The 27,142-nt window shown below is 41.5% G+C and overlaps 1 protein-coding gene across 1 annotated transcript in view; it reads left to right on the forward strand.

Moving 5' to 3' along the window:
* Positions 1 to 13,233: 13,233 nt before the first annotated feature.
* Positions 13,234 to 27,142, forward strand: part of LOC116782125 (ovostatin-like) — a 31,994-nt gene continuing 18,085 nt past the window's right edge. Inside the window, exons 1-18 of the mRNA XM_032678262.1 lie at positions 13,234 to 13,254; positions 13,373 to 13,443; positions 14,985 to 15,168; positions 15,843 to 15,999; positions 16,964 to 17,016; positions 17,486 to 17,506; positions 18,264 to 18,432; positions 19,654 to 19,738; positions 20,388 to 20,505; positions 21,134 to 21,254; positions 21,482 to 21,591; positions 22,450 to 22,608; positions 23,331 to 23,555; positions 23,744 to 23,801; positions 24,791 to 24,936; positions 25,353 to 25,496; positions 26,135 to 26,305; positions 26,933 to 27,056. Coding sequence (XP_032534153.1) covers positions 13,234 to 13,254; positions 13,373 to 13,443; positions 14,985 to 15,168; positions 15,843 to 15,999; positions 16,964 to 17,016; positions 17,486 to 17,506; positions 18,264 to 18,432; positions 19,654 to 19,738; positions 20,388 to 20,505; positions 21,134 to 21,254; positions 21,482 to 21,591; positions 22,450 to 22,608; positions 23,331 to 23,555; positions 23,744 to 23,801; positions 24,791 to 24,936; positions 25,353 to 25,496; positions 26,135 to 26,305; positions 26,933 to 27,056 — 2,137 coding nt within the window. The remainder of the gene's footprint in view (positions 13,255 to 13,372; positions 13,444 to 14,984; positions 15,169 to 15,842; positions 16,000 to 16,963; positions 17,017 to 17,485; positions 17,507 to 18,263; positions 18,433 to 19,653; positions 19,739 to 20,387; positions 20,506 to 21,133; positions 21,255 to 21,481; positions 21,592 to 22,449; positions 22,609 to 23,330; positions 23,556 to 23,743; positions 23,802 to 24,790; positions 24,937 to 25,352; positions 25,497 to 26,134; positions 26,306 to 26,932; positions 27,057 to 27,142) is intronic.

Consider the following 27,142-nt stretch of genomic DNA (forward strand, 5'->3'; position numbering starts at 1 on the left):
TAGGGGTCAAAAAGTAAAAGAAAGCCCTTAGGCAAACAGTTATATATAATCAAGTGGGTGGTTAAGAAGTTACAGGTACTCAGCTTAGCTCTGGTACTTGGCTTGTGCACATCTTACTTTGCAAGAGCACAAGTCCACTTTGACACAACCGGCAGAGGAGTGATTTAAGCACCAGCATTTCATGGTGCAGTCGAGGTAGACTGAGGGCAGGAACAGGCACAGTGGTGGCATCTCAACAGCAAGCAGTGTTTTGGTAAAGGTCACTAGAGATGTGCTGTCAAATCTCTGAACCATCTTTCTTCAAACCCACTTTTCACGGGGCATTGTTGCAAGTGATAGGAGGGTTTGTACAGAGGATGAGGAGTGTATTTCCATTTTAGCTGCACTAATCTTGCTGTAGGTTTGGGGAAAGGTCCTGTAAACCCTTAAAAGATAAATCTTTCTTCTATCTCAACACTATCTCTTTCAAGAAGCAGCAACACTGGAGAACTGAAGGGGGGAAACTGATATTATCCATAATTTTAAGCACCAGACAAATTATTTTGTTCATCTCTGAACTTATCCCAAATTTTGGCATAATTTGCCAAATAGCTTCAGTGGGAAGGTTTAGGGCAGGTGTTGAAGGTAATCTGACCTCAACCTACACACCTTCATCTTAAGATCATTCACCCTTGTCCTATCAGTATTTGCCCTTGTGAAAAGTCCCTTTTCAGCCTTCTTTTTACATACTGGAAGGTGCTATAAGGTCTCCCTGGTGCCTTCTCTTCTCCAGGATGAACAGCCCCAACTCTCTCAGCCTGTCTTTGTAGGGGAGGAGTTCAAGCCTTGTGATTATCTTAGTTGCCTCCTGTGGACTTTCTCCACCAGGTCAATGCCTTTCTTGTGTTGGGGGCCCCAGAGCTGGACACAACACTTCAGGTGAGGTCTCACAAGAGTAGAGTAGAGCAGAAGAATCACTTCCATAAATCTGCTGGCCATGCTGATTTTGATGCAGCCCAGGGCATGGTTGGCTTGAAGAAACCAAACTTTGCTCTCCTGAAGTCCAGGGAAGGGAGCTTGTTTCTCACCCTCCTCATTACCCCAAGGATCCTGAACTCACTCGATCACACCTAACACAGTTGTCATCTCTACTGCCATCCTATACCAGTGCCAGGCTCTGGCACTCCCTGCAGCCTGAGAACTGGATGGCTGCATGTTTTTGCATGACCTCTGTCTGTGTCATCGCATCTTTTCTGGTGAGTGCTGAGGACACATCTTCCTGTCAAGCCCCATACCTGGGCTCCTCCTGAGAGGGCAACGAACACCAATTGTGCTCTGGATCAGTAGGGTCACTGTGGCCTCCCTATACACCCTTTCTCGCAAACTGTCGTGCAAAGTGGCATACCATGCCCTGCTGACGCACCAAGTCCTGTTTACCCAACCCATTTGCGATGCTCCTGGTCAGTCCCACTTCCTGGAGCCATTTATATTTCCTACAGTAGCCTTTGGCAATGCCTTCCCCATGTCAGCCTCGTTCACAAGAGCTGCTGGTTCCTAGCAGGTCTCTTGGCTCTTACTCAGGTTTCCCTGACTCTGAAAACCTCCTGCTCGGCTCAGTCTAGTGCTCAAATCCCAGAAATTACTGTAGGCACCACTGATGTCGCTGCTGACGCTGCTTGCCTCACCATCTGACTGGTGACTGATGATTTGGTAATGTCACACGTGGCTGAAGACAGGGCAGAACCTGACCGCTGGCTTGTACAGCTGCTAGTGATCACAGATTCACAGAATCCCAGGATCACAGAGTATGCTGGGTTGGAAGGGACCCAGATCATCGAGTTCAACCCCTAGACCTGCACATGACCATCCACAATAGTGATGTTCAGGTGGAAGTTCAGCCACTTGGGTATGAATGAAAATCCCAGCTTTGGCAGGTGTTAGTGGTCTAACTGGTGGCTCTGTTGCTATTATGCAGGAGCAGGAAACAGGGATCTGCCGTTTTGGTGATGTCATAGTTGATTTGGTAGATGGTAGGGCAGAAGCAGGCCACAGTCTTGTACAGCTACCTCTGATGTCTTAGCTGGCATAGTAGCTGCTTGGGTATGAATGGAAATCCCAGCTTTGGCAGATGTTTCTGATTTAACTGGCATCTTTCTTGCTCTTATGTGGTAGCAGGAAGCAGACATCTGCATTTTTGGTGATGTCATAGGAACTGAATAAATGACAGGGCAGAATCCTGTCATAACAAGCATAACTTGTTACAGCTGCCTATGATGTCCTAGCTAGCATGGTAGCTGCTTGAATAGGAATGGAACTCCTGGCTTTGGCCAGTGATCTTGATGTCACTGGTGTCTCTGTTGCTATTGTGAAGGAGCAGAAATCTGTGATATGCAGCTTTGGTGACATCCTAGGACACTCAGTAGATGACAGTGCAGAAGCAGGCATCTTTCTTGTGCAGCTGACTGTCATGTCCTATCTGGCATAGTAGCTGCTGGGGTACAAATGGAAACCCTGGCTTTCTCAGGTGTTCTTGTGTCATTACTGCCTCTGTTGCTATTATGTTCAGAAAATGCAACTACACAAAACGAGCCAGCCTGAAAGCTGTCGCTGGTGTTCACCTTCCCCTTGAAGCCTTTGCAACACAAACACTGACGATATGTGGTTTCCTTCCCACCTAGATGTGCCATCACATTATTTACTTGCGGCAGATTCCAAAACGTACAGTGACTGCTCCCACGAGACTTTCATGGTCGAAAGTTCTTGCTGGGGTTTACCGTACCCTTGTCACCATTCAACATAACCACTAGATGGGGCAAGGCACTTGCCGAACAAACTACATGTACCCTGATGTTCTCCGACCACAGGGACAGCTTCAAAACTGAAAACATCTGGCATTGCTCCCACAGAAAATATCCAGACAGAAAGCAGTTCTGACCTTCACTTTTCCTTTGCAGCCTATAAACTGCTCTACCAACACTAGGGCTGCGTGCTTTCCTTCCCACCTAAATGTACCATCTCATTATTTACTCTCAGCACGTTCCAGCTAAAAAATTGAAAACATTTAGGGACTGCTCCAGCACAAAAGATACCGGTACAGAAAGCTGTTGCTCACATTTTCTTTCCCTGTACCACCAATAAACTGAACTACCAACACTGGGGCCGGGCTCCTTCCTTCCCCCTTAAATGTACTATCTTATTCTTTTACTCTAGTCAGAACTCAGTTTAAAAAGTGAAAGTGTCAGGCATTGCTCCTGCACAAAAGGTGCCAAGACACAAAGTTGTTGCTGCCCTTCACTTTCTCATTGGAGCCTATAAACTGCACCACCAATCCCCAGACTATGCATTTTCCTTCCCATCTAATATTACCATCACATTCTTTCTACAGAACCCCGCTAAAAACTGAAAATGTCCATCAACTGCTTCCACCAAAAGGATGCCAGGACTGAAAGCTGTTGCTGGCATTCACATTCCCCTTGCAGCCTATCAGTTGCACACTAGGGCTATGTGCTTTCCTTTCCACATAAATGTACCATCACATTATTTACTCGTGCCAGATTCCAGCTCTAAAATTGAAAATGTCCAGTGCCTACTCCCACACAAAAAGTGCCAGGCTAGAAAGCTGTTGCTTGCTCTTTCTTTCCTCATGCAGGCTATAAACTACACCAGCAACACTGGGGCTATGACTTTTCTTTCTCACTTAAACCCCTATTTTTTTAATAGCCAGCAACCAAACTTTCAAACTGAAAAAATTCATTGATTGCTCCTACACGAAAGGGTCCAGGTAAGAAAGCTGTTGCTGGCTTTTATTTTCTTATTGCAGCCTGTAAACTGCACTACCAGCACTGTGGCTCTGCATCTTGGTAAACTGCACTACCAACTCAGATTAAGATCTCAGGTGAACTCAACCTGCAGCTGTGTGAAACAGTGAAAAAATGTGATTGTACACTTCATTTGGGAAGGCAAGCACATAGCCCCAGTATTGGTGCTGCAGTTTTCAGGCTGCACAGGGAAAGAGAAGGCTACAGTAGGAAGGTAAAGGCCAGCAACTTTCTGATCTGTCACATATTGTTTTGCAGCAGTCACTGAATATTTTCAATTTTTGAGTATATTTGATGTAGATACAGTGTGTGATGGTACATTTAGTTGACTGGGCAAATGCACAGCCACAGAGTTGCTGGTGCTGTTGAAAGGCAACAGGGGGAACATAGAGTCAAGCAACAGCTCTCTGTCGCCTTTTGTGTGAAAACAGTTGCTGCACCTTTTCAATTTCAGAGCTGTGCTTGGTATTAGTTAGTTTGTCATGATATATTTACTTGGCTGGACATATGCATAGTCCCATTGCTGGTGGACTTATTGAAAGGTTATGGGGAAAGTGAACACCAGCAACAGTTTTTTGTCTCATTTCCTTTTGCATCAGAATAGATGCTGGACATTTTCGATTTTGGAACCGGGATCTTGCTATTGTGAGAATATCATGGTAACTTTCATGAAAGGAAAGCATATAGCCTCAATATTGATGGTGCTGTTAAAAACCTACAGCAGAAAGCTGTCTGCAAAAGTTTTCTGTCCTGTCACCTTTTGTGTGGGAGCACTTGATGAGTGTTTTCGTTGTTGGAGGTCTATCTCTGATAGAGTAAGAGAGTATGATGGTACATTTAGCTGGCTGGGCAAGTTCATATGTCCTTCTGGATACGCTGTTGAAAGGCTACCTGGGGAAGGATAAGGTTAGCAGCAGCTTTTTGTCCTGTCACATTTTGTGTCAGAGCACTTACCAGACATTTTCAATTTTGGACCTGCACTTGGGGTGAGTTAGAGAGTGTCATGTTGCAACTAGGTACTTCACCTTCCCTTTGTAGCCTTTCAACAGGCTCAGGTGATCATGATGATTAGATGTTAAAGACAGAGCTCTGGTTGGGGTGGGACTGGGAAATAGGCTGCCGATGTAAGTTCATGGCCAGCAACACCTTTCAGTGCAGGTCACTTCTCTGTGGAAGGCACATCTGCTGGGTTTATATTTTGTTACCATGCACTAGTGCCAGCCAGTGGTGCAAAATGAGAGTCTCAGTGTTAGTGGGGCTTTGATACGGCCTGCTAAGTGAAGGTGACTGGCAGCAATACTTTTTGGCCCTTGCCTATAGTGTGTGATAAACCTAGCTGTGTGCTCTCCATTTTTGTGCTGGGCTCTGGCAATGGTGATAGTTAAGTATTAGAGAAAAGTCAGTCTCAGTTTGGTGGAGCTGTGAAGGGGCTGAGAATGGAGATGAGGACCGCAACAACTCTCAGCTGTAGACACTTCTGTGTTGGGACCCTAACTAGAGGTTGTCTGTTTTCTTGTTGGGGATGATTAAGTGACAGAGCCCTAGTTTTGGTGGCACAGTGAAATGGCCTGCCAAGGGAAGCTAAGCCTATCTTTGCATCTTGCACCACACCCATGGCCACCACTCCCAATTCCTGACAGTCCCAGGATGGCTGGGGACATCCTTTAAAGAGCTGTGCATGATTGCTGATTAATTACTGGGCATCATTCCCAGAGCATAATGATACTACTCCTGCACACCTTGTGTGGTTCAGCCTGATCTGAGAGAGCCACGTGAAGATTTCATGGCTGCAGCATCCTCTCCAAACCAACTCTGCTTTGGACTGTGGTTGGAGGGCCTCCTTCCCTTCTGTGCAGAAGAGTCCTGAGCTATGTGACTGGACTTGTTCTTGTATTCCCTCAGGAACTGCCATTTTTATTACCTCCTATAGAGCCTGAACAAGGGTCAGAAGGCTGCAACACAGCAATGTAATCCAGGATTATAGTGAAAATACATCTGGCATTGACAGGAGCGTGTAGAAACACAGTCCTTGTACTGCAGCACCAGCGCCAAAGGAGACTGGATGGAGACTGGAAGGTGACATAACCCAGTTTTCAGGATATTCAAATTTGCTAAAATTTTTGCCAGAAAGCGTTTGCTTTTAGCATTGATCAAACTGTATTCACTGCTTTGAGAGAAAGATAATTTGTTCCTGTCAGATTCAGGCACACAGATAATTAGAGCAATTACTAACCTAGGTGAAGGGTTTGGGTCTTGTTTATAAGATTAAATATGCTAAAAGTAAAGATGCATACAATAAAATGTAGGTTTGGGCCACATCTAGATTTATTCTCTTATTCTAGCTGTTGCTGCAACAGGTCTGAGGTGTTTCTCAGCTACAAAAATGTAAAGCCCCTACTTTGCAACATGCTGCTTCCAGAAACATGATTTTCAGTGTAAGGACTCCCTATGTTCAGTCATGCATTACGTGTGAGGATCTCTAGGAAGACTAAACACAAACTGTATTTCAAAGCATTTATTTGCTAATTTACTAACCTTTTTTTCCATTATGGCTTTATTTTTAGGAACTCAGCAGTTAGGAGTGCTAATAAATTTCTAAGATTTTCACTGTGAATAGAGAGAGACTGGGACACTGGTGCTTCTGCTCATTTTTTTTTCATCTTGGGAAAAGACCTGAGTAATGAGTTTGCCAAGAAGTAGTTATCAAATAATGTAACATGCTTTTGAGCTCTGTTCATGTCTTCAACATGCTTTCTACTGAAATGTCTTCCCTAATCAGATAGCAGATAGAGCCCTCTGCTTGTGCTGGAGTCCTTAAATGTGTCTTATAAAGGACAGAGTGCAAAAGATTCTTAGAGAGGGCTGAATTTGTCAGCCCAATAGAGGTGAAATTGCTGCAGCTCCTTGTTCCTATATGCAACCAGCAGCAAGATTGACCATGTTATTCCCAGTAGGCACATGCACAGTCACCCCACAGACACACATACACACCACACAGATCTACTCAGACACACAGAGCACTCCCATAATCCCAAATGACATCAACAACTGTCAGGGCTTTGTAGCATCTAAAATGGTTCTCTTAGAAAATGCAGATTCCTTAAAGGAATGACCTGCCGTGTGATATCACTGGTTGGAAGCAATGAGATGACCACACAAAGTGATTTGATCTGCAGAGACTTTGATCCCTGGCCGCTGGAAGAATAACTGGTTCTTCAGACAAAATGGGGAGGAATACAAAAGGCTTGTTTTTGCTGACTGAGGAGTCACTCTTAAAGGCTTCTCCAGCATCCTGTTGCTTACAGATTAGTTCATTGAGTGCTACCCCTTGCAAAATTACAGTAAGTAGCACAGCAGGTGCATGGCCTGAAGCTGCATGTGGCAGTTGCTTCCTATCACCAGGAAGAAAGCCTATAAGCTTTTGACAGATGAAATAACACACCTGAAAAATGTTTTGCACTACATAGGAATCTTGGAGTTGCGAGGCCTGTCTTGGAGCTATTACTCATGCATTTTTCAAAAGGCAGAGAAAATGAGGTCTTAATGTACAAAGAGGGATCACATCACCCCATACAAGATCTCTTCTGTCTTTGAACTACCGATTCTCCTGAACAACCAGCAGAACGTAAGACCATGTTAATTAGTTCTCAGGTTATCCATGAAATCATCTGGTCTTTGTAGTGTTTATGGTTTGAAGTTTCATGGTCAAGATGCCTGGCTACCTGCATGTAGGAGACCCCTTGTCTTTCTGTTTCATTGGACCATGCAGCTGGGGAACAGTTGCTCATAGGTGCTTGTTCCAACTCAATTCTAGCTGATGCTATAGAGTGAGCAGTAGGACTTTTTCCTCTCTCGTGGACCAACTACAGCTTCAACCCGAGCTGATCTTTTGAAATGTCTATTGACAAGGATGATACAATCATTAAGGTTAGAAAAGACCTCTGAGATTATCAAGTGCAACTTTTGACTGATCACCACTTTGTCAACTAGACCATGGCACTAACCGACATGTTAAGTCGTTCTTGAACACCTCCAGGGATGGTGACTCCATCACCTCCCTGGGCAGTTCATTGCAATGTTTAACAACCCTTTCCATGAAGAAATTCCTCCTGATGTCCAATCTGAATCTCCTGTGGCACAACTTGAGGCCATTTCCTCTTGTCATGTCAGTTGTTGCCTGCAAGAGGCCAACTTCCACCTTCCTATAACCTCCTTTCAGGCAGCTGTAGAGAGTGAGAAGCTCTCCCCTGAGCCTCCTTTTTTCCAGGCTAAACAAGTCAGCTCTTTCAGCCCTTCCTCATAGATCTTACCCTCTAGATCCTTCACCAGCTTTGTTGTCCTTCTCTGGACATTCTCCAGCACCTCAATGACTTTCTAGAAGTGAGGGGCCCCAAACTGGGTTGTTTTAGAGAAGGAAAAGCAGCAATATTTTGGGGGTATCAATCTCACTTTCCTATGATTGTAAACTAATGCTTTGACTGTCAGAGTGTGGATGTTTACAAAAGGGTAAAATGGGAGGTTTTTAAATGATCTAGTGTGGAGGCTTGTGTATTGCTGTCATCAGAAAACAAAAAGATATGAAACCCAAATGAACTCTTTTAGCCACAGGGACTGGGAGGTTATTCAGAATCTGAATCTGAAGTGAACTGATTCTATTTTCTTTGTAATAAAATCCAAAATTTGAGATGATAACATTTCAAAAAGGAAGTTCTCAAATATGTTTCTTTATTTTAACTCAGTTACTTTCTGACTGTTTTAAAGCCCAGGGAGTCAGTCAGCCTGTGTCTCCCTAAAGTAGCAGAACAATAAGAATAAAGGAACAAGAAAAATAGTGACGACAAGAAAATTTTTCTACTGAAGGAAAAATTATTTTTACCCTTTAAAGGGCTAACTAAGATGTATTTTTGTCCTTTTTGATAAGGTGAAGTAAATGTTCATGGTTTCTCATGGTAAAGGTCTGTAACAAGCAAATCTCAGAGCTGAATCAATATGGCACTTTTTTCAGGATTTTGAGCTAATTCAAAATGTCAGCAACATAATTGCTGCATAAAAAAGTGCCTTGTCCATAGATTGTTGAGCATTTTATTTTATGATAAATGAAATTCTTATATCAAGTGGTTAATTTAAATACAGTAATATTTAATACTACGTAGATTAACTAAAACAATAAGCAACAATACAGATTGTTTGCACTGCTCCTGCACTCTTCTTGACCTCATCTTCTATTCTTCTTGTTACTTCGCTCTGTGGATTCTCTGGCAGACTTCCTATTTCTGTTGTTTCTGAAGAAAGACTGATGATAGTTTTGATTGTCTTTGCTAATGTTTTTTAAACTTTTTTTTCCTTACCCTGCCTTTCCTTAAACCCTTGTATATTCATCATTCAGACCAGCAGGTTTTTTTCAAGGATGTCTGTATATATTACATTTTATAGATAAAGAAAAATGATTGGTATTTCAAGTGTTTCATGACATATGAGGTTGCAATTCTTAATTTATCATGTGCAGGGCTAAAATATGTTCAATAAAGTTGATGTTGAGAGCATACTAGTTAATTTACTGTCAGTCTATCTGTAACAAAGACCTTTCAGGGACTGATTAGTGTGTGGCTTGCTCTTCTCAATATAACAGTGTTACCATGTTTAATATTACCTGATCTTTAGTATTACAGAAAATAAGTAATATCAGAAAAATATTCCATCCATTCAACATGAAATGATATAGCATACTCTACCAAACACACCATGAGCTTGCTGTTGCCACCAAACATTCTAAGAAATACTTTCACTTGCAAACCTTGCAGATAAGGATATGTGTTGGAAGAGCAGAAGTCTGTGTGGGCAAATTCATCCAAAATATGTAAACTCCAAGACATACACAACACTATTCAGAGATATGTCGGCTTTTCAAAACAAAATGTTTTCTCACAGTGCATTTGATAAATGTGTTTTGGGAAAGCATATCTCAGATATCAATTTCTGAGAAAATCACAGGATAGTAATTAGCCTGGGACTGTTGCTAAGGGTGTTTGCCTAAGTGAAATGAGAGCTGGGGCTCTGCTTCAACATCTACCTCTGTTAGATAAAGAAATCAGGCAATGGAGCACGGATTGTGGTGTGTGGGGTGTGGTGGACTGTTTGCACGTCATCTCAGGTGAAGTCATGCCTTAGAAAGTACTCACAGTCCTTGCAATGCAGTGTTATGCAAATATAAAGTGGAACCATAGAATAGAAACTAGTAATTATATATTACTCACTCATCTGGAAAGTCCAAGGCTTCTCTGCTAAAAACTGCTCATATTTGTACTGAACTTCCTTTTGACAAAAAGGGAAACAGGTATGACTCAGATCAGTATTGACCAAGAATCTAAACGTCTCAACTCCACATTCAGGCTACGCATAATTCTGCACCGCAAATGGATATTCTTTGATGGTTTTATTTTCTAATTTGTGACTAAAATAAGTGTCTAAATTCTGCACATACAGCTATACTAGGCATTTTGGGGTTGTGTAGGGATATTTGAGATGATCTACACAACCTAATTGGGATACTGGATGTGGATTAGTCACAACCTCATGGAAAGCTCTGTTGTTAGAGCAGTGTACGTGATAAACACTGAAATGCTCACAGAAAGTGAGTGGGATAAGTTTTGGCTGAAAAACTTCACATTGCCTTGCCAAGTGTCCGTGCCCAAAGGAAAGAGAAGAAGAGGGCAGGTGCATCTAATATAATAAAATGGATTGGCAAATTCAACTTTATTTGAAAGAAAATTAACTGTTCCTCATTTCATTAAATTTTTAGGCAAACTGCGATATTCAATACTCCTTATGCCAGTACAAAGCAGGAACACCTTAAGGTCCACAGATGAGTTTATGACTTCCAGGATCAAGGTACCTTTGGTGTGTCTTTCTTGTAACCGCTGCTCAGTGTGAGGTTCATTGTCTCTCCATGTCAAATGCCAATCTTCGTGCTTCTAGATGATTAATCCCCTCTAGCTCCTAGCTTCTTAATCATACAACTGAAAGCTTCTTCTTTTTCCCTCCTACAAAAGATAACTGGAATAATTTTCCCCTTGCACTGGGATCTTAAGAGCTATCCCTGACATGGTACTGATGTGTTTCTATCACAAAATTGCTACAATACCAAGAGATCCTCTGAAATCAGTATTTTCACTAAAGTAATGAGTTCAATAGCTTTTTTTCCCAGAGAAATATGTACTTTTCAATTGATCTGAACATAATGTCTTCTAAGATTTCAGTTTTTCAAATGCTTTGTCTTTTTCTTTTCTGTGTCTGTTTATCTTTTTCTGTTCCATTATCAAACAACAAAGCCCTCTTATGTTCATGCTAAAAGCAAAGTGCACTTAAATAAAGAGCGAGCTTCCAGAGCAATTTGTGCCAGGACCCTGGAATTGCTTGCTGTTTCCTTCTCCCTCTTTACTTTCTTTTTGACTGTAATTTCATACCTGTTTAAAGCAAGAGATGGGGTCGAGGCACTTCAAAGCTGCAAATACAAACAGGTCCATGACGTATTCTTAACTGTCTTCTGACATCATTACAACTAATGCAAGCAACTTCCTTTGATATGTGACTGCCCTGTTTGCACAACAACCACCTGCCACTCAAGCATTGGCACTATAAGCTCAGGTCATTCCAGGAAGCTTTATGGAATATTTCTCACTACTAATGCAGTTGGAAAAGACTGTCACTCCAGCAGCATCCAGGGTGGTTTTCTTTGTGTCCCAATTTGGTCATCAGAAAGCTTTTGGGAAAGATGGGTAGGTAAGCTGGTTAAGCATGAGTAGTTTAGTGCCTCCATGCTGATGGAAAAAATTCCCGTATGACTGAATCATTAGCTACACCGTTGCAGGAATGTATTATATCATGAAAAGTGAAACTGATAGAATCTGGCTTTCAACAGGCACACATGTATTTGTACACCATGTTACTATATAGCCCTCATTTCCGTCTCATACTCTTTACTGCTGAAATAACTTTGGGCCCACTCTGCTTTGCCCAGTAGTTTTTTCAGTACCCCTAGCACTCTTTCATGTTCCTAATTACTCCTATATTATACTCAGCTTCCTCTTCCCATTCATCACCTGTTTAGCTGAGGAAGACAAATGGGAAGTGAAATTGCCTCTTACACCCCTGAGGTTGCAGTTACACACTGCTGTTGATTGGCTACCTTATTTTGTTTCAGGTTGGCTTTTTTTTTCCATTTCCTTATTAAGAGTGTGAATGCAGTGCCCAACTACCACAGATTATTTAGTTTCCTTGGTAGTATTACCAATATTTTAGCCAACACATCAAGGAAATTGATTCTTCCCCTCTCTTTAGCAGATGAAGTTCTGCATCCAGATTTAGCTCCCCAGTGCAAGGAAGGCACTGATGGACCAGAGGGAGTCCAGTGGAAGGTCACTGAGATGTTCAGAGACTGTAACAAACCTACAGAAAAAGACAGTCTCATTTAATTCAGCCTGGAGAAACAAAGGTTTGTGGGGGCATAATTTTAGTCTTTCACAATGTAAAGTGGGATTATAGAGAAGAAAGAGACAGATTCTTCACAGGATTGCACAGTGAAAGGGCAAGAGAAAATGGACACAACTTATAATATGGGAAATTCTGATATAAGGGAAAAAATCTTCACAGCATGGATGGTTAAGCATGGGAGCAGGTGTCCAGAGATGCTGTGGACTCTCCATTCCTGAAGGCATTCAAAACATGACTGCTTAGAAGGAGACATTGGACCACATAATGTCAGGAGGTCCTATTCTGTCTAAATTGTTTTGTGATTCTATACCTTGATAATTCTGAAACTTCTTCTCAGTCATATTTACTAAAAATTCACCAACAAACTTACAAGTTGTTTAATGGGGGGAGCAGGGATCAGGGGGAAAAGCAGACTGACAGACGGATGAGTGAACAAAGGAAGTCATGTTATCAGATTCCTTCCCTTAGAGATATTCTTGTCCTGACAACTGGTGAAAATGACAGACAACTAGCCAACACCGTTTCTTGCTTAATGTTAGTGTCTGCAGTAAGAAATCCAAATTACAATTAGGAGTTTCCTTTAGTGCCATTCTGAATGCAGGTATAGCCGTATTCTAATTGATGCTGTATTTTTAACTGTTGAGGACCCCATATAGACACACAATAGCACTGTGTTATGGTTATTTCTGTTATGTGACATCTATCTGCAGGAGATTGCTGCAGAATAAGGAAATACTTAGGCAATGGCAAATACTGACGAGTTGAAACATTAAGGAACCTTCAGCCAATGATATGACAATCAGAGAGGTAAGCTTCAATGAAACAATCATATGGGCAGGAACCGGTTTGGCTTGCAATACCTCACAAAGCTATGTGAAATACGAGAGCTTTCCAAAGCTATTGTTTGAGAGTTCAAGGAGTGTAAGAACAGGCAGTAGGGAGGAAAATGAACGTATGCAAATTTTATGTAGATGTCTTTTGTGAGAGTGTGATTGAAGCCATGGAGGTGGAGCACTGTTTCAGGCCAATTTAAAAGCCAGAGACAAGCTGTCAACTTGAGATCAGTCTCTCTCCTTTCTTCACAGGTAGAGATGTGGTCAAGGATTCTTCTGAGTATTCTGTCTTTGAACTGGTTTGCCATAGTGTCTTCTGAAACGTAAGTGATCATACATTCTGTGTTTTTACCATAACATATTTTATTATATTTCCCACCAGTTTATTTCTTCTGGGGCACTGCTATATAATAAACAGGGTGTTGAGAACTAGTTCCTTAAATGTGTCTGAAATGGAAGCAGATGACAGTGAAGGACAGTTTGGAATGATGCTCTCCATCATTCTATGAGGGAGACTGCTATGAAATTTAATTTGAATGACAAAAACTGAAACTGAAGTAGACAAAGTCTGACATGCATGGGTAAAGTGGGAAGGAGATTCAAGACTAGACTAGCAAGTAATACTAATGATGAGGATTGATATAATCAGCAGCACAGAGGGAGTGTGGTGTATGAGAAGGTACCACAGGTCAGGTAATGCCTGGTGGTAGGGACTATGCTGAATGGCAATCCTAGCATTATTAGTATCAGTATTTATATTAGCACTGTCAATGTCCTTGTCTTTATACAAACAGAAGATTTCAGCCGCAATTTTCAAAAATGCACCAACATTAGAGCTTAAATCCCCTTCTCAAAAGTTCTAAATGAAAACACTGTGAAAGAGAGTTTAGCTTTCTCAGATACCTTGTTAATTTTATTAATTTTATTTTTGGTCTTTGAATTTCATGCAGCCTGAACTAAGCAAGTTGAAATAACAATAAAGGCAATATGAGCTAGCAAAGCTGTGGGAGAAAAAAAGGGAAAGGATCAGATTAGAATGAAAAGATTGTGTAGTTCATGTTGTGCTACAGAAGTTAATTCAGTCATACATTATTTGGAAAGACCAGTTTGGGTAGCAAACTGGTGGACAGCAGCAGAACTTTGGACAAATATAGCAAATATGAAGAAATGCTTTTCAGAGGAAGAATTTGGGGAAGGAAGGCTGCCTTAAATATAGGGAGCAGTATAAATTAAATAGTTCAATAGAAGAAAAAAAACCAAAGGAAAGAACACAGGGGGAAGTATGGAAACAGAGGCATGGAAACACAATAGAGCATAAAGATTAGATTGAGTATTCTCTGAAATATTCTGTGAAATGGAAAAGCAGGATCATTTCATGTGCATTATGTGAGTTGACTTACGTCAGTTCTCATCTGAGAGATACCCAGAGAAAAAGAAATTTAAAAATTGTTGCAGCAAGTAACCAGTATTTTTGTCATTGATCGCAAGAAGAAGCTAAAAATCACTCCTCCTTATGGGTTGTTACAGAGGGAGGACAAATGCAGATATGCTTGTCAGGTGTTTAGTAATCGGAGATGCATAAATACGTGGAATGGAAAGATGCAGTATCATGCTGGATAAGACACTCCATAGAATGATGCCAGTCTCTCAGCTCAGAAAGAACTGTGAGGGGTTAAAAAGTTGGCATTTGTAGTACTTTAGCATATTATTTAAAATTCATCAAAAGAAATGGAGATCCATCCACTGATTTGAGCAAGCTTCGGACTGTGTCTTCCTTCACATCTTTCAGTGGTGTTTTCCTCTCCTGTTTGCTCTGACTTTCCTCCATAACTGAACTCTCTTGTCTGGTCTTACCTTCTTACAGACAGTATGTGCTGCTGGTCCCATCAGTTGTGCGGAGCGACTCTCCACAGGCTGCTTGTGTGCAGTTCCACAACCTCACTGAGCCTCTCTTCGTGCACATTGTCCTGGAATATGGCAGTATCCGAAAGACTCTCTTTGAGGAATCTGTGACAAAGAATGATTTCTTCAAGTGTGGTGAATTCAAGGTATTTTCTCTTTTGAAACTACTGAAGAGGGTGTAGAAGCTGGAAATACTTCTGATTGTGACTCTCCTTGTCAATGAGAGAAAGAATATGAAGTGCGTTAAAAAAAGATAAACTGCTGGAAAGACTTACAAAATAGGAAAAAGAAAGACATATGGACTGTAGGAGTAAGGTAGAAAAAGACTTTCCATTTCCATTCACAGAGTGAATAGAAAAAAGCTTTAGATTGTCATCACAGGTGCACACTCCATTTGGGACTGTCTAAGGGTCAAGCTGGAGAACCCAGATGGGTGATGCTCATTCCCTTTCCTGTGACTCTGCAAGACCTGTGCAGATAAGACATAAAAGTCCCAAGGCTAGGTCTTCCAGAATGGAGCAGGAGAAAACACTTCAGAATTGAGGTATATGGCTGCAGCAACCTGCATGCAAGCAGGTAGCTACATGAGCTGAGGAAATTCACAGGACAGAGAATAGCTACAAATCTTAGTACCTGGTGACAGGTTATGGGACTTCCACAGCAGAAATTATATCACTACCATGATGGGGCTTCTCATGACTTTGTATAAAGTATTTTTGACTCAACTGACTGTCAGTATCTTACTCAATAACCCTGGGCACCAGGGAACATCAATATATCTCATTTATCATTTTTCCTTTGGGGTTTTGTTCCTCTACAGGTCCCACCAGCTACTTCTGATCCTGTGGCATTCATTTCCTTCTCTGGTAAAGGCACAACAGTTGACTTAGCTGAGAGAAGATCAGTGGCGATTCAGAATGTGGATAATGCTGTCTTCATCCAGACGGACAAACCCATCTACAAACCAGGGCAAACAGGTGGATGATGAGTTTGAGTCAGCGTCAGCTATAGAAGTGAGAAATTAAGTGCAAGGGCAGGTCTAGAGCAACAAAAACTTCCTCTTGTGGAATAAAAGACCTCATCTGATACTGAGATCACCAAAAGTTAGTGAAAAATAGAACCAATTTACAAAATTGGCACAAATTAGTAGAGTTCATGTATTTTTACTGAGTTAATTTCACTTACAGGACTTTGAGTTCTGTCAGGTTTACTTGAGGCTAGTCATATAAAAAGTATCCTTAAAAATACAGAAAATAACAGGTCAAGTTTGAAACTAATAATATTAACATAAAAATGAAGTAAGCACCTTGTTTCCTGTCAACAGCTCTTTCTACTTAACTGCTAATCTATTACAAAATGCTGATTCCGTCACAGTTTTTAAATGACAGTACTAGCTGTAGTTTAGTTAGCTGTTCTCTCTAACATAATTATACTTCAGTGCTGCAGAGAGTTTACACTTATAATAAAGACAAATTCTTCCTTCTCTATCTATGAGTTTTATATTGAACTGGTCTGTTACACAGTTTTTTAGGAAATGCTCCAAAGAATAGAGTCCTTCAAGAAGGATTGAAGGCAGGATAGAGTAATTGTATTTACTATAGAGGTTACTTTAGTCCCAGTGGGTCATAATTAAAGATATTTCAGCTGTCATTTACTTTGGGTTTCTTTTTTCACTGGCTAAGATAATCAAATCCTTTCTAGTTCTCTGGGGACTCCTTAGTTCTCCCAAAAAGCCTGGGTAAACTTTGTTTTAGTTGCATATTCAAAGTGATTTGTCACTACCAATAAAGCAAATGACAGAAGCATCTGGATGTGGCAGTTAGGGATATGGTTTAGGGGTGACTATGGTGGTGCTAGGTTCATGGTTGGAAGAGACAACCTTTGAAGTCTCTTCTAACCTTGACGATTCTGTGATGCCTTTTTGTTCTATGTCTTTTTCAGTGTTGTTCCGTGTAGTCGCTTTGGACACCCAGTTCAGACCTGTTCAGGAGACAGTAAGTATGACTGATAGCCAAGATTTTTCAAGCACATTCTTAAGGTACCTATTCACTGAGGCTCTATCACTTAAAAATTGAATAAGAAGGGCATGGGATAGGCCTCCTGTTATTTTTTGAGAACTGTTTTAACTCCTTAGCTTCACACTCCATCCTTTCCCTGCCTTTAGAGAGGGCAAAGGGTCTGAAAGCACTTCTGGAAATCTCTCACAGTACACAGGTTTTGTAGTCACTTTACCTGGCCCAGGTATGTAGAAAAAAAATTGATGTTTTTGTAGAAAAGATAAATTCCAAAACGGTTATCCTTTTAAAATTAGAGACATGAGTTCCAAACTATTTGCTTTGCCCAGTTTTCTCTATCCAGAGAAAGCTGTTCAGAGCCTTCTTTATGATTTAGCATTTCTCAGTCTCCACAGTGAACTCCTTGATGTTTTGATAATTTTTTTCTCTTCTTTTTTTCCTCCTCCAGTATCCAAGAATCATCATTGAGGTAAGAGATGCCAAAAATTGCTTTGGAGAGAATGTTTCATCATTCCCCATACAGTCAATAGGTGAGGGAGGCTCATCCAGAGCACTCTTTTAGAAGCCAGTGGACTTAGAGTTGAACAGTGTCAGTATCCATTATCAAGCACTAGAGGAGAAAAAGTCAGCATAACTGGAGCTGTTAGTCAGAAACAGCATGAGATTGTTGCTGTGTCTGTCATTAGAATTCAAACAAGAGTGTTCAGTCCAGTCTTACTTTGGTAGGACTACAGTAAATGGGGTGGTGAAATAACCTCATTCTCATACAGGTATAAGAATAATAACTTTCTGCCATGTTCTGCTAGGAACAGGCTAACAATGAATCAATCTGCTGCCACTTTTCACATCACTAGATCTCAAAGCTCTTTCTGAAGGTGGCCAGCATAATATTCCTGTTTAAAGAAGGAGTTGAGTCAGAAAGATTTATGCTGGAAGAGTTACAAATAAGCAACCTGTAGCAACCTGTGTCCCAGTCAGGGAGTATTTCTGGATGATCTGAGATCATCCGTCAGTTTAGCTGATTCACAGTTAGACTTAGGGTTGTTTAATCCAGAAGCAGAGATGGATAACTAATGGGAAGTCAGAGCACATGTCACCAGCCCTGAATCACATTCAACCTGTGATGCATTTAGCCAATATATCAGGAGACAACACTTGAAAGAAGGTGAGAAGACAAGAAACAGGGTGATAAAGGCTTGGCTACATCTTTTTCTTCTCCTCTCCAGGATCCAGAGCAAAACAAGATCTTCCAGTGGTTGGAGGTAGCATCTAAGCATGGAATTGTCCAGCTCTCCTTTCCACTAATCCCAGAGCCTATTCTGGGGTCCTACGACATCATTGTGGAGACAAAGTCAGGTGAAAAAGAGTATCACTCCTTCAGAGTGGAGGAATATGGTAAGCAAAGGCTTAAAAACTACCCTGTGCTAGCAATAAGGCTGACTCTACCTAAATCAGACAAGATGTACCAGTGCAGAGTTTAAGTCCTTTGAGTTCTCCACCTCATGTCTGGAAAAGAAAGACATGGAGAGAACTGGGTGGACAAAATGAAGGCAGAAGGGTATTTCATTTTCAAAAGAAATCTGAGAAAGGCAGTATTTCTCAGTGATTAAATTAGAAGTCTAATTCCTCTCTGGGCTTGGCACAAAGTTACTGTGTGACTCTGGGATCCACATCCTATCACTCAACCTTACACCCCCCATCTGTTCAGAGGCAAAATGAAAATCAGGCCTGTCCTCCTTTGTGGATGCCATCACTATATGAAGAGCACTATGCAGTAGAAATCTGAAGATACCTATAAAACAGTTTACAGGACAGGTACCAGTTTGTTACTGGGGGAGGGTGGATAGCCAGTGGAAGTGCAAGATAGAAAGCAGGGGGTAGCGTGGGTGCCAAAGCCCTTATAGTGATCCTGGAATCGACCGTATCAGGGAGTTGCTAAAATCACTTTGATCTTATAAGTTTTCTCATCTTACAGGGGCTGGTTTTCCTTAGTAGTCCCCAGAGAAATCTTGGACAACTCCCAGTTGTGTGGGTTTTTTGTAAGGGCGTTAAAGCAACTTTCCTGTTTACCCTCCAGAGTAGTTTCACACCTTCCAGTCTCCTGTGTACGGTTGCACAAGAAAAGGGCCTTTTCTAGACATATTGTCAGTATTGCTGGTGACCTGGGATAAAAAATAAGCTGAAGAGAGGCAGTGTCAGTGGTCTTTAATATTCCACTCAATCTATTGCATTTCTCCTTCACTGGAGCTGGATTGCAGAATAACTTTTGTTCTCCAGGGCTTAAGTAGTTTGAGACATCAGCATTACTCCCACCCTTTTCTTTAAGAAAAGAGATTAAAGTGATTTATCACAGTTTTTACTCTGTCTGTTATAATTATTAGTATGATTATTGTTTAATTTTAAAGAAGTTATTCCTCTTACCACTGAAGGTTATTTTTTCTACTATATTTTCTAATGTAATATCCTACAGTTCCTAGTTAAACTCTTCGTTGAACCATTTCCTCATTCTTGTTTGTGAAAATGTCTTTGGCAACAGTTTTTTTGCTGTCTTACACACACACACACCTGCCTGTGGCATGCAATTGCTGATTAGTCATATTCATATTGCATTCTCAGTGCTGCCAAAATTTAAAGTGACAACAGCTGGGCCAAAGAGGATTTCTTTCTTTGATGAAGAAGTCAGTGTGAACGTTTGTGCTTCGTAAGTATCTGAAAACAACACATTTGTGCACAACAAACTTGGGATAGAGGATAGTGTGCTGTGCTGGCAAACAGAGATCCTGCCAATTCAGAGCACGGATTAGAACAATTCTTTTAGCTGTGACTTCTGTGATGTAAAATATGATAACTCTTCTCCTGCTACATACCAGAATAAAAACTGAAAGGGTTTGTCTGTGTCTAAATCAAACATTACATCCTTGTTAGCTGTTGTTTTTTTATTAATACAGAAAAGAAGAGTCTATCATTAAAATTGCTGGCTGTGACACTGCCAAAGTGCAGGATGCTATGAGCTAACAGGGTGAATAGGGATCTTTCTGCAATACGACCTACTGTGTGCAGCAGGGAATGACATCCCAACCCTGAGTGCAGCACCACTTTCCAGCTTCGGACCTTGAAGAATGACTATGCAAAGACAACAGCAAAGCAGGCTTTTTTTAACAAGATGTCAAAAACAGCCTAAAAATAGTAGAAGGGACTTCTGCTAGGGCTAGCAGGTCATAATTCCCAGCTGATCTTCTGTCTGTGGTCTGGGCAATCCTGAGGGGTTTAGAATTTGCACTGCTGTGCAATTTTTGCAGGTTTCATGCTAAATCCGCATGATTGAATTCTTGTGTCTCTTTTTCTCCTAGGTACACTTATGGCCAACCAGTACAAGGGAAAGCCCAAATCAATGTGTGTCAGCAGCACTTTTATGGTCCACGGTGTGAACAAAACCAGAAGAAAACCTGTGAAGCTGTCACTGGACTGGTATGATACACGACAAGTCCGTTCTTTGCAGTCAGCTTTCCTACCTAAAGTAGCACAGTATTTGATAGCCTCATTCATTTCCAGGGGAACACCAGAGAGACAATCTCAGAGGTGTGTTTTTTCTCACCATCTCACAGGGAATGCTGAAAGACCACGAATGTATCTTTTACAAATGACTTCATCAGAAGACTTTGATTTTTCCCCTCAGAAAGAGTCAGTAGGAAGGAGGACAACATGAAACTGTAAATTTGTGATCATTCCTAAAATATCGGAGCTGTGTTCTTACCAAATCTAATCAGGAGACCTCTACTGGGAGTCTTTGAGGGCACTCAAACAAATTATTGATTTCTCCACTAGCTCAGACTCAAAGTGCTGTGGTCATAGAACGCAGGCATCATGCAAGATGGGTTTAAGAAGGAGCACGACCATAGAGAAGACTGGGGGGGATAAGGAGAGAAGTTTCCATGTGCTGGAGTAAATGGTACTGAAACAGTGATCTGAGAAGGGAGCTGGGGAGTGAGAAATGTAAGGCAGGAGGGGAGTTCTTCGGAGTCCCACTAATACAGATTTAGGAGCAATTTTCCAAACCTTGAGAAAAATGGTGTTTCCCCTTTTGCTGCTTTTTCAGCTGGGGAAGGATGGCTGCCTCAACACTGTCATCTCCATCAAAAAATTACAGCTTTACCGCAGCTATGCCAGGATGTATGCCAGACTCAACATAGAAAGCATCGTCACTGAAAATGGGACAGGTAACACCAAGTGCATATTTTGAGTAGCTGATTAAAGCTAATAAATGGAAATTCCTGAGAGGAATCCCCTGGATCACAATCTGTGTGGCAAATAATGAACAATCATCATTTTCTTTGTGTAGCTCTCCCTCCTGAGCATTACCCCTCCATACAGCTTATCAAAATAATAGCTTTCTTCCCATGACTGATTTCTGTTTCCTCTTCTTTATACTGGGTGTACCTCACAGGTATCCAGATGAAGGACCATGACTATGTTGCAGTCAACAATGAAAATGACGAAGTGCTGTTCAAGAATATGGATTCCTATTACAAGAGGGGAATTCCTTACTATGGTGAAGTGAGTGCCTAAGAGTGCATTTAGACCAAAACTCTCTGAGGTCCAGCATGATGATCTCCATGTTGCCCCATTTATGGCTGTCCCCTAACTCTGTGCTGTCAGCTTCCCATGATAATGACAGATAGCAGGGACTTCATAGTTCCCTTGTTACATTAAATACTCCTTGAGAAAAAAATAAAATTATATCATACCTGGAGTGTTAGGGTCTCACTTCTGCCATAGTCAAAGGATGCCTAAAAGGCAACTAAGTGAAAGGTCATATGAGTGGGGAAGAGGAGTCTTCAAGAGAATGCTTCAGCAATAGTTATGCCTAAACTGAAGGTAGAATTTACCCTGTGTTGCATCACACAATCCCTGGGATGTTTACTTAAAGCAGTAAAGGTATTGGAGCGCATTCTGACTTCTTAGCGACCTACACATGAAGGATAAACTCAAGCACAAAAAGGAGGATGACCTGTACAGCATCATTCAGACATGCAATGGAGACAGTGGGTATGCACAGATGCATAGGAGCTGAAAGATGCTGCTGTGTTCCACAGGCTACCTGTGGCCATGAAGTCATCTGGTTACTTTATGTTTGTTAAACATTGTTCTCCAAAGAATATTCCTCCTCCCTTTGTAGCATATATTTTGTTCTACACTGATGGGAATTGCCTGTCTTTGCCTGTCACAGAACTGGTCCCTCAAAATATTGAGGAGTGTTTGCCTCTTCAGTACATTTCACTCTTGATTTCTACTCCCTGCAATTGTCCTCAGTGCTTGAGTGTTGAGTGCTTACTCTAGTAAGCAGAGTATTTCTTTGTTGTTGTTAGGTTTGGATTCTTTTCTGAATCCCTTGTTTGTTGGTTTTTTGTTCAGATCACTGTGACAAATGTGAATGGTGAGCCTGCTGCCAACAAGACTGTCCTGCTGGAGCTCAATGAAGAATATCTGGCCAACTATACCACTAACAAAAATGGCACTGCTGCTTTTTCCATTGACACATCCAACCTCTTTGATCCCATTTTTAAGCTGACAGTAAGTAAATACAAGCTACAGTCTAATTCATGAGGAAAATACTTTGTTGGAGAGAGGGATTAGAAGCAAAACCTGCAACCTGTGTGAAACTAATATTGGAAAACACCAGAAACTCCAGTGTCTGAGAAGAGGCTGTCTGCACCCCAGCCATGTTTTTGGGTTGTAATGATGTTCAGCACCTCCCTGCTTTTCTCTCCCAACAGAAGCTCTTTCTGCCTTCATCTTCCTTCTCTTCATTCTCTGTGCTAGAGAACCTTCCTCAGAGACTGCACTGCCTTCTCCACCCAGCCTGGATGCATGCCAACATCTTTTTATAGCTGCTGCCTGCTTCCCTGGATTTCTGCTCTCAGAAACTCATGCCTATTGCCATCACATGGTCTTCTTGTGTTGTCATGCCTTTGCTCTGGTATGATGGGAAGAGCTAAGAAAAAGCAAATTGTTTGAGAACAGTGCCATTTTGATTCGCAGTAAATCCTAGCAGTTCATTCAACTGGTCCCAAGCCTGAAAGAATCTGAAATAACCTCCCTACTGCAATAGGCTGCTCTGCACTGATGAAGCACAAATTTTTCACACCAGCTCTTGCTCTTGGCTTAAACAGCCCCACAAAATCAGCTTCCCAACAGAGTATTTTAGAGGAAAGGTGTCTTTGCCTCTCACCTGCCTCGCATTTTTTTATTTTCCACACTGTCGATTTTCCATGTATGATTCTTCTATTTCACAGGTCAGACAGGCACCAGATGACTGTGCAGACTTTATCTGGGGGAGTTATAATGAGCCCCAGGCCTCATTCTTTGTCCGGCGTTTCTACTCACGGACCAACAGCTTTTTGAAAATTGAGCCAGTGCCAGAGAAGCTCAGCTGTGGCCAGCAGCGAACAATCAACATTCACTACGTCCTGAACAGAGAGGGCTACAGCAATACCACGCACACAAACTTCTACTACATAGTGAGTGCTAATGTGACTCCCAAAACAACTCTTTTCTTTCACCTTCTCTTGAACACCATGTAAGGCAGAAATCTCCCAACCAGACAGTGGTTACAGATCATGGATCGACCTCAAAACCAATTATTTCATTGTGGAAAAGAGAAGGTGCTTTTGATCCAGTTTCATGAGATTTTTTTTTTTATGCCCAGGTGATGACAAAAGGAAAAATTACTCTCAGTGGCCAGAAACAAGTCAGCATTTCTGGTGGTAAGTTCTAGACCATATTACTACTCATACTTCAGGGCACCATTCTGAACACCAGAACAAAGTAAGTTTTGTAAGAAGTGATGAAAGCAAAGAACTGCAGCTAAATCAGGTATGAGTTCCTAAATCCCATAACCTGTTACCACACACAGTATCATTTACTTTTGCTGCAGCAACTAGCCAATCCCCTGGATCATAATCAAATTTATCTTGTTAATTGAAACATGAAAATTTTGTTGTGATGTAACATCCATCTGTTTTATTTCTTACCAAAGAGTATTTGCGGTTTCGTAGTTGTTTTGTGACATCTTACTCTTCACCAATTAGAATAATAACACTTTTTAAAGGGGTATTTAGCAGTTAACTCTCAAAATTCATTGCACTTTCAGAAGTCTCCAAATACCCACAAATGACAGTAATCCTATCCTTCATTCTTTCATTGTTTAAAATAACTTTTCTTGCAGAACCTGGCCTATTTCCAATCTTCAGGAGGTGGCTTAAGTAAGCCTCACTCCACATACAGGACTGGTTTCATATTTACCATCTTTGGTCTTAAACTTAACTTCCTGTCCATGCACTAGTAGTTTTTATCCATGTAGATAAGAACTTCATATTTCTTAGCATTAAGAGAATTGTCCTTTAAATTAGGAGACTGGTCTATTTTCTCTGGTGTAGGAAGTTCCAGGTTTGAAACTGAAAGGCAATATTGTGCTCTTCTCATAACAATCATGCATAGATTTCCATGTTCAACTTCTTTTCAGTTTAGACCCCTCTCTGCAAAGCACCTTGGTCTCAGAATCCCCTGTATCTGTTGTCTTGCTGAGGGAAGCTGTTCCTCTTCCACTGAGAGATGAATCTTCCAATATCCAATTTCCCTGGGTTTTATAGGTGCTAGTAGATTATGAAGAAATATGTGGTCCTTCCACCAAAGCTGAGGTTTGCATAATCTCTTTTGCTGACTTGTCTTCCTCTGGTCCATCTTCCTTCCACAGCTTCCAGAGGTATATTCTCCATCACACTGACTGTCACTGAGAAGCTTGCCCCCAGCGCCAGACTGCTGCTCTATACAGTGCATCCCCATGGAGAGATAGTGGCTGACAGCTCTTGGATACACACTGATGTATGCTTCAAAAACAAGGTGACAACCTTTGCTTTCTTATTAAGGGATATACATATATATATATATATATATATATATATATAAACTGCCTCTTTGCTAAGAGAGCAGTTAGGAAATTACTTCATCAAGAGCCCTGCATAACGGATAGCCTTTAGGAATGGAAAAGGTGCAGATGGGGCTGGAATCGTGAGAAGCTGTCCCTGGAACTGACGCAGATGGTCAGACTCAGACAATAGAGTGGGGAGAGGGAGGTGGCTAGGGGATTATAGAGGTGGGGAATTTTTGCAAACAGGGATTCAGAAGGGCCATCTAGCTGTGGGAGCTTTGCTCCACGGGGAATAGAATGAGTGCTGTTGAAAAGTGAGATTTAGATCTATATACCAATCTGATTCTCCTGCTTTCCATGTAATTGTCTTGGATTTATTAATTTCCAGGTCCAGCTCAAGTTCTCTGAGAAGAAGAGTCTTCCAGGCTCTAAAGTTGGACTCCACCTTGAAGCTGCTGCCAACTCCTATTGTGCCCTGGGAGCAATTCAGAGTGTCCTTCATCAGTCTAGGCAAGAGTTTTCTGCTGAGAGTGTAAGCCACATCCACAGTCCTGTGTTCTTTTGAGCTAGGAACATCCAGAATAACATCCAGAGTTCCCACCTGTGATCTCTCTGCTGCTGACTGTATTTTTATTTATTTTTGCAAAAAAATATCTGTGATTAAAGAAATATCTAAGGCAGTTGTACATATCAAAGACAAAAATTGATAGCAGCACACTGCCTTTGGAAAGCATAACAGTGTAACACATATCCCGAGAATATGCCTAATGTAAATCCTTGACAGCATATTTCCTCACTCTGGAGTGATTATGTCAAAATTGAATTTTTATGGCTCAAATAGGCCTTGGGCCAAGAGCAAAAGTGGTAGATGTCATCCAGTATCATGTAAAACTCCAGTCTCCTCTTGGCTTAGCTCAAGAGTGTATCTCCATGCTTTTTGGCTCAAGTTCACTCCACAAATCCATTTCAATTCAGAAGAAGGAGAGTACAGTCCAGTCCTTCTTGTGTATCACCAGCCAAATTGCTTATTCCTCTCTAGGTAGGCATCAGTAGGCAAGCACACCAAAATCAACAGGATTGCTCAGGGAACACCACAGGTTTAGAATACATGTGATTTTGCACCTGCCTGAGACCCTCCTTGTGTTTATACTCATCCTTCTCATCTCCTAGGTGTACTACCAACTTCGTGTGAGGGATTTATATGGCTATTACTACAATGGGCTCAACCTTGAAGATGTCAAGCCAGAGGGGTGTACCCCAACCAAAACCATCTTTTTTGATGGCTTGTACTTTGAACCTGTGAATGTCAGTCGTGATGGTGATGTCTACAGCATTTTCAAGGTATGTGGTCTCTGTGGCTGTTTAAGTGGGAGGTGTTCCAGAAGAATTCGTGTACACTAGCATTCAACTTTCTCAGGTTCTTGCCGCTAAGAGAAGGCAACTGATACCTGAAACTGCCTAAGGTCTCCAATCACCCTGTTTCTGCTTTCTTATCCCTATCATTTACTCTGGAGGAAGGACTGAAAATCACTACTAGATACATTCACTGGGATCCTGCCTATGCTTCTTAGTAGACATTTCCTAAGCAGGACCATGGCCTTGGCTCATGACTTCAGGCATTCCTTGTAAAGATTTTTGCCCCTGATTCAGGCCACTTGGTTCCTGATATGCTTGATTCTACCTCCCACTGGTCCCATGGCCTAGGACATAAGGCTAACATCAGACCAATTACTACTGCTCTTTACAGAACACAAGGTGTCATTGCTCCATAAAAAATGCACAGAAGGTTGGGGAGGTAGAGTTATGACATTCAGGGCTGAAAAAATGGGATGGGATGGGATGGGACGGGACGGGACGGGACGGGATGGGATGGGATGAGGGAGGAGACAGATGAGGTAAGGTAACCAGTGATATGCACTGGTAGCTAGTGTGTGCCCTGAGTGACTTGACAGATTCTTTCACATTCAGGGTATGGGTCTGAAAGTCTTCACCAACTCTGCGCTACGGAAGCCAGTTCTGTGCAGTGAAGAAAAATTAGATGAGGAAGATTACCCTCATCTTTATGGTGCCCACGCCAATGCCAAGGTCTCAGGTAAAAGAAAGTTAATTCCGTATCTTCAGTCTCAGCCTACTTGGTCTTCAAAACTGTTGCCTGTATAAAATAACAGCCAGTATGCT

Source organism: Chiroxiphia lanceolata, chromosome 2 (assembly GCF_009829145.1).
Source record: "Chiroxiphia lanceolata isolate bChiLan1 chromosome 2, bChiLan1.pri, whole genome shotgun sequence".
Taxonomy (NCBI): domain Eukaryota; kingdom Metazoa; phylum Chordata; class Aves; order Passeriformes; family Pipridae; genus Chiroxiphia; species Chiroxiphia lanceolata.